We start from the raw sequence: 11,459 nt of genomic DNA on the forward strand, positions 1-11,459 counted from the left end.
GAATATGTACAAGAGGAAGAACGTTGCCGGTGTAATTTCCTCAGACCATGCGGTGCTACCCGGTGTAAGGGCCGGGGGTCTATCTCAGAAAAGCAGTTCTGTTTCGAGTTATCCACAGCTGTCCACCCGCCGGGTCTCCGGCCGTCACCGTTGACTCTTGTAACGGTGTGGTATTGGGTTTTTCTCATAAATGATGTCTTTTTACCTGTTGACTGAGGTACACTTGACCCGCCGTTGCGATCCAGAGCACGTGGGGTTCGGCGCACTGGAATGAAGGTGGGCGTCGCTTGCGCTCGGGGCCGTGCCGCCAAGAGTCACTTGTGGAGTGGCCGGGAGAGTTGGAGATTGTGCAAGGCTCTCCCGGTAACGTCTTAGTCTTGTGCGCACCGACCTTGTGCGGCACTAGTCCAAAGCGTGCAGTCGGGAATCTGCCCTTTGGTCGCCTCTCTGTCGTGAGTCCAGGGGGGTTGTTCGGACTGCTCCAGCCGCCTAAGCAAAGACTGGACTGAGAAGCTGCCCCAGATCGCGTGTCTCTGCGGACACGGTGCTAGCGCCGGGTTTGTCTTTCCCGGCGACACGCATGCTCCGAGCTAAGGTCGGACCCCGTCTGGACTGTCTCCTTGGCTTGGTGGCGAATATCTTCGAGGGTTTCTGGTTTTGTCTCGAGTCCGGCTGGAGCACAAAGCTCGTCCCTTTTATTGATGGTGACGAGCGCCAGCGATCTAGTAGTCATTCTTTTCAATTATTTCTTTCTTCGTGTGACCGTGTACCGCCGCCACAGGAGTGCTACCCAGGGTCAAGCCATTTGTCAATGGTGAAACGTCTGCCTTGCTCGCGCGGATGATTCAATTCTTTTTTCTCCGGTCTCCTCAAATGATGTTTGGCTGAGTACCGTACAGCTTCGTCATAATGAATTTTTCCCTCTTTTCTTCCGGGACACCGCAGGTGGTGAGGTGGGGCCAGCTATTGGCCTTCACAGTTCTGGTTACGGCAGGTGAGAGATCACTGACAGAAGTACATGCCCAGTAGTTACTTCTCCTTGACATCTGGTCTGAAGTACGATGCGCACCATGTGCAACACGGTTTATTTCCTTCGACGCTGAGGAAGGAACATGTCAAACAGAAACTTGCGGGAAGGGTTATCCCGAACCTTAGTCGGTAGACCAGACATGCGCCGCAGACGAGTTCCGCTGTGCATTGCTCGACCTTGTGCCCAGAAAGCTAGCTATCTCGTCTACGTTGTGAACGGAAACTTTTGCGCGGGTGCCTAAATGGTGTTGCTCCTAGGACTGGTCAGCCACAGTCGGAAGACGCACCGGCACAAGCAAAGTTGAAAGGAGTGGGTCGCCTTCTAGAATTCGCCGCGCTTTCAACGTATGACTTCGCACAAGGCATGTATACAGTTTGCTAACACGTACGGCTATACTGTTCCTCGCCATCGCCAATATTTCGCCGGTGTATGTCTGGAAAAGGTCGGTCATGGATGTTCTCTCTTGTACAGAGTCCGGTTTGAGTCTCACTCTCTCCGTTGGCGACCGCAGCCCTCCGAACATTCAGGCTCAGGTAACATCTCTCTTCACACGTGCGTGCAGCACCTTTGTCCTTGGTAATCGGCCTCGTCAGCACAAACTGCAGGAAGAGGGACAAGGTGTCCTTACTAGGTCCAAACCGCTTGCCATTCTCTTCCGTGAAGCGACGCGGAAAGCGGAGGGTTATTTGTGCAGTGCAGGAGGCAAAAAAGTCCCCTAATTTAGAGTAGGGACGCGTAATCGTCCTCTCCCTGAACGGCGTCTTTGTCGAGCGTAGGTTTTTTTCAGAGATGCTGAACGGCAACCCTAACTTCAATGCTCCCAGTATGACAGATGCTTCTGAGTCCGGCGTCGTATCTGGCCTGTCACGGGTTGCGTACCTAGGAAGTTTCCTCGCCCGGTGCCACAGACGTCGCGCGATTGCGTGGGAGTCGGCGCTCCTTCCTAAAACTACTGCTTTTGTTGCATTGCTACTGGACTGCTGCACTGAGGTGCTGTCCGCAGTCTGGTGAGACGCTCTGTGGTTTCTTTGTTTCTTAGACCGAAACGAGTCGACCCACTTCGCTCCTGGGCTCTGAATATATACGACAAAACGAGCTACTGTCGCCGCTCTTTGAAGACGGTTCCTATGACTGTAAGTATTTTCGGCCGTCTTGCATCTCCGTGTGGATTTGTATCTGTACAGTGTTCTTTCGAATGGGTTTAGCACGCCGTCGGCGTGAGTAGCTACGTCGCTCCGTTGTGCCCGTGGTGCAGCTACCACCAGCTCGGGGTCGTAAAGAAAAAGTCGAACAAAGCCTTTTGATCATCTCAGCTGGGGGGAGTATGACGCCGGACGCCGAACTGTTCAAGCTTTACTGAGAGTCACTGTAGACGCCTGCAAACAGTCCGGCCCTCGGTGGTGTCAAACAGCACCCGATGGAATGACACTGATGTTAGTGAAGTTTCGGTCTCCGAGCTATCGGTGACCGATTACTCCCGAGCGCCAGAAGCGGAATTACATTCATGAGTCAGTCGCAGGTGACGCTCGTCACTTGGCTGCTTCAGCAGCGAAGGTAGTGAGGAAACACATTCTCCGGGTCGTCAGCTAGCAAGTCTCAGAGAGACAGCCACTTACGTTTCCGCTTGATATGAGAGAAGTATTTTTCCTTATGTAGCCACACCGTAAGACAACAGCTCACTTTCTTCGCAGCGAGGAGAGTCACAGCCCATACCTCAAAACTTGTTCGGCCGCCTTTGCGTCACAGACGTTCATCGGGTGATGATAGGGTGTAGCTCACAGTGACCACGATATGGCAGCACTGGACTGGCTTGCGTCGGGTATCTTTGTAATTTGCGGCCTTGCTTTGCTGGAGCAGCCCTGCAGTGCCTCTGGTGGTCGTTTTCTGCCACTACGTGAACTGCAGCGAGTCAAGTGGGCCGGTCCCTCCGCGCGACAGGCTTTTCCCGAGGAGCACACCTCCTGCGGGGAATGCCGATCTCAGCGAACAGCTGTTCTGCCCAGCCGCGTCGTGTTCATTTTAAACGCTGGGACTCCGCAGAGGACAGTACCCAACTCCTGTTGGCTCGGGGAGTGCATTCTCTGGAAATGTGCCGAGAAAAGCAGGGATATGCGGGTCGCGGGGGTGGGGTCCCCATGGAGACCGTTTGGGCACAGTTTAGGTTTCCACTTTCTAGGGTGGTGTATTTGAAGCGTCTTCCTTGGTCGTTCGTCCGTGTCTTCATAATAAACCCTTTAATCAGACAGATGACGGCGGCGGATGTAAGCCAGCGTCTCCGTACACGAGGCATCACTTACTCTGGCTCCTTTCATCGCGACGCGCTGGCTCATTAAAGGTACTATCCGGCATGAGTCTACTGGTAGATGCGACTCTTTCTGCTGCCCCCATCTAGTGCGCATCTGCTTCCTTTCGGTTTTTTTTTTGCCTGTCGGGGACACCAGACCTCCTCGAATGTCTATCATGGCGCCGTCTGGGCTCGGATGCCAGTCCTCGGCAGTTCTGTCGCCGCTTTCCCGCTCATCTCCAGTTGCTCTGCTTGAAATCCGCGGCTGGGGTTCTGGGAGCTTTGGCAGCTGTTCTTCCCTCCAGAGTCCATGGTAATGTCTCGAAGCCGTTAGATCAAAGCGATGACTCGTGATCTCAGAAAACATACTGTTCCTGAATTTGTTTTGTCGGCAGACTCGCACCCATTCATTGAGCGAGGCGACTCCCAGCGTGGCGTCTCAGGCTCATACACTACCTCGGCACGTTTGGATATTCAGCTGCATAGCACGTACGAACACGACCGAGCCGTTTCCTGTCTGATCGTGCTCCCTTTCTTTCCGGAAGTGATGCCCTCAGGTCGTCACAGCCGGAGTCTCGTCCCCAAAGTCGATTTCGAATTGTACGTGTGCCCTTGTGGAGTGTCGCTTGTTGTGTCCATCAGAAATCAGTTGAGGCGTGCAATGGTTGTTTGGACAACCCAGATGCGATACTGCTAGGGTGCGTCCCCTCGTACGTTAGATTCTCTCTGATGTACCTCAATGTTCGTAGCCATTCCTTAGGCAGAACCTCGCAGGCGATGTCTTTGGACCGGGGTGAACGTTACCTCCACACAGATGTTGAGTTCAGTTGCTCGTTTCTTTGTGTCGCAGTGGCGTTAAAGAAAATGGCGCTGCCTCCAGAACATCCGCTTTTCCATGTTGCACGAGAGGCGGCTACAGGTGAGTGTGGACTCCGCAATGCTGTATCCTACGTTCCCCTCTGCAGAGAGGCCTTTCTTCTCGAGTCGTTGAGCGGTACACCTGGAATGTATCTCCGGTTTGGGAAGCAGGTCTGTCTGTCGCAGGGAAGAGGGGATTGACTGGCTTTGGTAGGCTGCCGAGTACATGCTGCGATAGATAACGGGGTTTGGGGCGGTGCTGCTAACTGGCGCTGATCGAAAGAAATGAATCTTGTGTCCTAAGATGTAACTGGACCAGAGTGCACGTCAGGCCTAGACGGTAATACAAAATGCGATTGTCTTTCTTGGCTGAAGCAGTGCAGAGCAGGTGACAGCTCCCTGAAGACAATCGAAGCCCATGCTGGTTCTAGGGAAAGCACATGCTTCCAGCTAGCCGAACAGACGAAAGACCGTGCTCTACGTTGTGCTGTTAAGTTTGTGAAGCATTTCTCCGAACAATTCGCAGTTTGGCCTCCGATATATGCAGGGCTTGCGGGGAAGCAGGTTGAAAATGGAGACGATGCACAAGTACTGAGTACAAGACTGGCACCCACACCTCAAAATCGGGCTTGCAAGATAGTAGTCATGTACATCCAGGTATTCGCCGCGCTGATTGAGCAAGGACCTCTGAGTAAATGTGTCTAGCCCTTGATTTTGTGTGCAGGAACCGTTTCTGCAGCTCGCCTGGATCATGACTTCTTGGTCAAGTTCGTCACTCAGAATGACAAGGCTTCTGCGGGAATGGGGTCCGGAACCAAAGGCACTCGGTCGTGCATGTTTGAGGAGTCCTGCAGACGGGTGACGGTCGAAGAGGAACGCTCTGTGAGAAATTCGCTTGAAACCACCAAACGCCCGGGGATGAAGACACACAACCTGTAGTTGCCGGGGTGTAGGTGCAGAGCAGCGTGTCGTCGGCAAGACATTGCCACGAATGAGTCCCTGCTTTGTGGTCAGAAGCGATCGGTATTATGGTTTCCAATTGATTTTCACTCTACCTGAGTCGGGTCTTCTCTGCACCAGGTCTTCAACAGTGTCAACTTCGAGTGTTGTATCAGGGTTCGACTTGCTCAGCTGCGCCTTGTCTATTTTTCCTTTTCCGTGCTGAAGGGGCTAAGTTGTGACTTTGCCGGAGTTTGTCTTCTCGCCTCACCCAAGACTGTCTAGACTGGAGCAGAGCGGACCGGTAGATTGCCATCAATCATCGAGCGCACGGAAAACAGCTCACTAGAAGCTGCGTCCGCCTATACAGTAGGATAAAGATCAATACGACAGCAGAGCACCAGGTCATTATCGGATGACCGGATAGCGTGGCGGGGCACAGGCCTAAATCTGATTGTCGAATGCTGTATCTCGAGCGTGCGTTGCCTGGCAGAACCATGAGCAGATCAAGCTTGAGAGCGTGGTGCGACCACCAGTGGCCGATCTGATGCAGGTCGGCTTTCTCGTTTACATGATCGATTCGAGGGAGTGTCGGCGAAGAGAATGGGAGGATAGGTCCTCCGTCATTGTAAAACGTCCGGACGGCAGCAGTGTTAGATTACCACGAGGCCAGCTTGGCAGGTGGCTACTCGCTAGGAGTATTGGCAGCGTCTTCGGCATCCATGATCGCATGTCCGGGGAAGTGTGCGAATCTGGGCGGAACCTTTCAGGTGGCAAGCATCGAATTTCCTGTGACCTCGTCCAGCAATATTTGGTGCTTCGGGCCGCCATTGAAGGTGTCAGGAATGCTTACGCTGATGGGGACGTCGCAGGGGCTCGTCGAAAGCTACAGCTCTTTCAGGCTGATCTAAGCTCTATGGAGCCGCCTTCATCACTAACGCTTGAAAGGGCCAACGCAGGGGTTGTCCACACAGCGGCCGCGGTTGCCTTTTACGGTAAGTTTGTTGGGACGAGCGCATGTCCTTTTCTCTGACGAGTGGCCGGCCCTCGCGGTCCACCGTTACTGTCCGTGGAATCATCCTTATCTTTTTCGTTGAGATCAAGGAATCAGGAGGAGCAACCCTAAGAAATGCAACTGGACACGCAGGAAGAGCAAGGAGAAGCTGTATAAACCTGGCTTTGTGTGCACTCTGCAATGGCTCGGTGGGAGGGCACTGAAAAAGACCTTGTGTACAAGCACAGTGTGGGTTTCTCAGAAGTACGGTTCTTTTGGGGTCCACCTGTAGCAAGCCACAAGTTCACGCAGCTCATCTTCCTTTGTGAGGTCACTGGGCCCGAGCTCACTGATTTGCAGTTACGCAACGCCCGCTTGTGCAATTTGTTGGATTAGTCGGTGAAGTGCTCGTGTGCTTGATGATGCAGCGAGAGAGTCCGGCGCTTCGCGAATAGTCTGCAGTGTGCGACTGGCATGGTGCCCCGTGAAACAGAGAAATATTCCGAGTCAGGCACACGACTGGACCTGGACATTGTCGTCTGTGGCGGCTTTCCGGGCAAAGTATTCTGACTCCACCTGGATCGCATCACATACTGGTGACGTCCGGTAAATCTGACGCGGGTGCTGCACTCGGTGCCGGTACCAGCATCTGATTAGCATGCAGCCCTTTTCTCCTGTAGCCACTGGTGAGAATGGACAACAAGGGGCACTTCCTCAATCTCCGGACCAACTGAGCCTAAGTAGTCACGGAACTGACATTGTTTCCTAATGCTTTCAGCGATAGCGAGGACGGAGGCGAAGTGGAGATCACGACTGCTGAGACTCGCGGTCTGGAGCAAACGACTCAGTCGCGTCCTTGTCAATCACATTTTCGCCTTCGCGATGAGCAGGCATTCAGGTCCGTCTGCCCCGCGGGTGCCCGCCGCTTTTGACAATGTCAGCGGCGGTGATCATTCTCAAGTCCAGCCTCTCATCACGCTGTTTCACCGTCAAGTCGAAGCAAGCTTGTTCTGTAGTACGGGCGAACGTCGAGGCCCGGTTGTGCTTGCCCGTGAAGCTGCTGTCGCTCTTACGCAAAAGCTCCTCACTAGTTACCCATCTGCACTCGAGCACAGCGGACTGCCCGCGCGAGGCTCGACACTGGAGCTTCTTTCACGAGTGTCTCAACTGGTCGAGGGCATCACTGTCCGCCGAAGAAAGCCACCTCTGTTGTATGAGAGCATTGCACTTGTTCTGTATGCGTTCCTTACAATGACTAGCTGGTAAAGAGGACTTGTGTGCCACGCGCCTGAAACCGTTGCGAGAAGTTCCAAGTTATTCCTGAAGTGTGAGTGCGTTAAAGCACGCATCGGTCACTGTTAAGTGGACTGCTCCGGCTAGTCACTGGGCGGCGTAATCACTGTCCGGGCACCTCTCTGGAACTGCTGTAGGGGGTCAGCTAGAACACTGGAAGGACGGATTTACGCCGACGTAACTGACCACGTTGCACTAATTCTAGTTTGTCTTCCCCTGAAAGTCCACTGAAGGCATCCAGCATAAGAGTGTCCGACTTCTGCACAGAATCAGCGCGGCATTCCCGGAGTAGCAGAGGACGCCTGAAGCCATGGCGGGGCTTTATTTACCGGCCACGGATTCCATGTGATAACAGTCAGGACTTTGTGTGTCTACGCTCCCTTACGTCACAGCTACTAAGATTTACTGTACTTGATATCAACATGCAGCCAGACCAGAGAGAAGGTACCAGTTGCTGCGAGTCTCATATATACTGAATACACGTACCAGAGCTACAAAACGATTCCCGGTATCGAGTTGCCTGGATGGGACAATCCGAACCAATTTACACCCGCTTGTCGGAAGCCTGACCCAAATGTATAGCTTAGTGCCTTTCCATCTGTCATTGGAGGGCGTCAAGACTGTGCAGCCTCAAGACTATTTAGTACTGGCTGGGTATGAAATCCAGTGGTATACGGAACATTCATCACCATCCACAGGAGAAATGCAGACTGCGGGCAATTTCACCGGTACCTAGGACACCTGAACCTCCGGTGATCGAATCAGTGGATTCTTTATCCAAGGTCATAAGACTAGTACCTAAAGGTGCATGAAGCGTCTCAGGACGTTCTTCACCCAGCGCAGGTACCCTACGGGGAGCCACGTTTCCTTGCTGAATTTCTTCCTTCAATGAGGAAGTGAGCTAGGAGCTGATAAGTAGAAACTATGGTCCCAGTCAGGAATTGTACAGCGGCCGTTGGTTGGTCCTTCTTTTTGGCGTACTACCAATCAGCGAATATCTAAGGCTGTCGATATATTTACGTTTCCACGGGTAATGACGCGTGTGCAGACGGGTAACGTACGCTCACTGATCAAGACAAACCTAGCGAGGTGCAACCAAGGAACTCGGCACTCATTCTTCGCATGACGCCCGCCTGTTTAGACTATTTACCTGCGCCTGTAAACTTGTTGTATGATAGAAGCACAGCTGATGATTAGAACGAGGCTGAACCAGTTGGACACACTGTGCAAACGTAAGAATAAAACCGTGGTAGTCTCGCATCCTTCGAGACTCAACTCAGGAACACGACATACGTGTAGGCATGAAGCCAGGCATAATCCTGTGCAGAAATGCAAAGAACCAAATATCTGCTTGAAGGCAAAGACGGTCATGCTCAAGCCAAATCAGTAAGTCTGATCTCCAATGTTTGGGTACCGCAGCCGGGCCAGAGCCCCAGGCGGCTCCGTAAAAATTTCCCTGACGTCGCCGGTAGTGGAAAGGACCCCTTGGGGGCAAAAGGCTCCAGTCCACATCGAGCGTGTCAAAATTGAAGCGAAGGCTTTTCGTGGATGACGAAACTAGGACACCCGGGCGCCGCGAGACCTGGCGTTAACAGCCATCGCAGCTGCTCTCAGCGGCCCTGGAAGCAGCGTCCCTGATGTACAACCTAGAGGAAACTGCGGAAGTGCGCGTCCCAATGTCCTTGTCTAAGCAGTCGAGCCGAAACTGTTGTTGCCAGTCTGTAGAATCAAGAGCTAGGTGTAAGTTCAACAGAACGCACGAGGCCATCCCTTCAAAGGTCCTGCAGGACTATTTGGAGATTACTCGGGACCGTGACTTCGTGCGGGATATGGCACGACCGAGGTTGCTCCAGCGTTCGGTAGTCTTACCGGACTGTTGTTTTCTTCTCTCGGAGGTGCCTCATCCCGAAAAAGCCGGTTATATGTACACGTGCTCCCTGAATCAAGAAGCCTCAGCTCCCTGTTCTGCTTTTACTTCGCGCGTTCTGCCTGTACTGCATAAGACAGAGATGCCTAATAGACCACGCTCGGTGGTTCCTCCGGTACGTGCACGTCTGACCGGGGACCCCGAAAATGTGGTGTTACACATTTGACGTCTTCATGGCCCAGTCTGCCCACTCGAGCATCTGCCGAGCAGACTGCCACGTCTGCTAAGTGAAAAGTGCCAGGCTTGGCCTCTGCGTTTGTTGTCGTTTGCTTTCTGGCGGTTAGCTCGAGGTGGCGCGTCCAGCTCTTACCACGTGGCGCTTCGGCTGTCCAGCCGCGGAAGCAGACTATTATCGTCCACCTTTTTCTTCAGTTCCTGGGGTGTGTTTCGTCTGGAGATTTACTCTAACGTCATCTCTACAGCACAGCGGTCGGCGAAGAACGAGGTCCACAATGGGACTCGGATTCACTTCTCGGCAGCCCATGTGCCATGGGGTGCTGCTACAGCTGCTCGTGCTTATTTTCCTGACTGCCTTTCTCGGACCGAGTGAGTCATGTCCGCCCGTTCTCGTATACTACGACTAGACGCTCCTATCACGGCTTCGCGGGTGACAAAAGAACGGACTGCACCGCTCCCAACTTTGGCGGTAATTTCTCGAGTTGCAACTCAGTTTCGTGTAGTCTCTCGGTTCGCGATTACTATGTGTTACGGGGGGCGTCCCAGAGGGTGTACGTAGTGGGCGGGCCCGCATTCAGCCACATGGCTTTCTTCGTTAAATGCCGTACCAGTCCAACCACGAGAGTTTCCTGCCACATCATGTGTTGGTTCCATCGAGGTATGTCTACTGTTTGATGTCGTTCGGCCGCCTCTAGGGGGTAGGGCACCAACACACGTGTATGCCAACTACCCAGACGTGCGCTTATGGAGATCACGAGAGAGATTCTTTTGCTTCTCATTTGATTGCGACGCAGCCTGCTGTCCCTGTTGATGCTGCTGCATGTGGTTTTCAAGACTCGATTAGTCAAATGCTGCTCTTGTACGCCCTCATAGATCCGGATAGGCACAGCACGCAAGCAGAAGGGCCGTGGACTTTCCGGATACATCTCTATGCTTCAGTGTTCACGGTTTAGGCTGTGACCACCGAAGTGGAGACCCGCTGTTGGGGAAGAGCTTTGTACATACGCAAATACGTGCTCCAAGCGCTAGGTCGAATCAGACGCAGCCAGTAACTTCATACATCCACGGGTACAGAAAGATTCACTCACAACGGACCCACACGTCCAGGGCAGTCCACTTTGCTGGGATCTTCTGCCCATCAGGGAGCGAGCTCACTGACGGCCGGATGTCTGGCCTTGCGGCTTCGACTTTGACGCCATTTTCTCTTTACCATACTACATGGTTTGTTCAGTGCTCGCTGGCATCTGAATTATGTAAATTCCCCAATGCATACGGTTATCGAAGGTGACGGTTTAGACGGACGTTCCCATCGCGGGATCGGAGCAGGCAGAGGAAGGTGTGCGGTCTTCTCCAACGCGAGGCTTACAGTCTCTCGTTGGCTCTGTTCGTGATTATCAGCACTTCTCGAGGGTTCAACAACAAGAACTGAAACCTGTCTTGCGAGAGGCCACTGTACTAGCTACCTAACACTGTCGGAGTTCCGGCAGCGGTGGCAGCAGCTATGCGCTTTTCTATTGACTGCGTTTGAGACCTATGTGTCCACCTGCCTTCAGGTTATCCCAGTCAAACACTGGCCTCCGACCTTCCAACAGATGCTGGGCACGTGCCTTTGCAACGACGAGTAGCAATCAGGAGAAAAAGAACACAGAGTGCCAGTGCGGTTCTGAACGTACGCACTCGCTTGTGAGACATCACTCGACACTGGTCATCGGGAACTAAAGGGTTTCAGTAGCTAGACCGCTCACTCAAGTCTCGTTCTTCCATGGTCACTCCAGAGGGACAAAAGTCGCTGTAGCAAACAAGCATGCACATTTTCCAAGGTGAAGAAGCTCAAGCTGCTGCCTTGCCTATCCCCTGAGCTTTTCTTAAGTCTAGACAAAAATGTGCAAAGCGAATGTGAACGGAGACACACCTAGGTGTTCACGGCGGAGCCCCGCACACACGCTTCCGGTGTCAT

The 11,459-nt window shown here is 53.1% G+C and overlaps 1 protein-coding gene across 1 annotated transcript; it reads left to right on the forward strand.

Moving 5' to 3' along the window:
* The first annotated feature begins 428 nt into the window (after nt 1-428).
* CSUI_001227 (uncharacterized protein) lies at nt 429-6,897 on the forward strand. Its single transcript, XM_068061433.1, has 8 exons — nt 429-994; nt 1,502-1,563; nt 2,070-2,163; nt 3,472-3,627; nt 4,165-4,233; nt 4,897-5,054; nt 5,605-6,144; nt 6,884-6,897. Exons 1-7 carry the CDS (start codon nt 910-912, stop codon nt 6,142-6,144), a joined length of 1,164 nt encoding a protein of 387 aa, XP_067926595.1. The 5' UTR covers nt 429-909; the 3' UTR covers nt 6,884-6,897.
* Nucleotides 6,898-11,459: the final 4,562 nt, after the last annotated feature.

Source organism: Cystoisospora suis, assembly GCF_002600585.1.
Source record: "Cystoisospora suis strain Wien I chromosome Unknown contig_482, whole genome shotgun sequence".
Lineage (NCBI taxonomy): Eukaryota > Apicomplexa > Conoidasida > Eucoccidiorida > Sarcocystidae > Cystoisospora > Cystoisospora suis.

Coding starts and splice junctions, on each gene's coding strand:
- CSUI_001227 (XM_068061433.1), top strand. CDS start 910: ATGAATTTTTCCCTCTTTTCTTCCGGGACACCGCAGGTGGTGAGGTGG. Junction 4,234..4,896: donor TGCACGAGAGGCGGCTACAG/GTGAGTGTGGAC, acceptor TTTTGTGTGCAG/GAACCGTTTCTGCAGCTCGC. Junction 5,055..5,604: donor CGGTCGAAGAGGAACGCTCT/GTGAGAAATTCG, acceptor GTTGCCTGGCAG/AACCATGAGCAGATCAAGCT.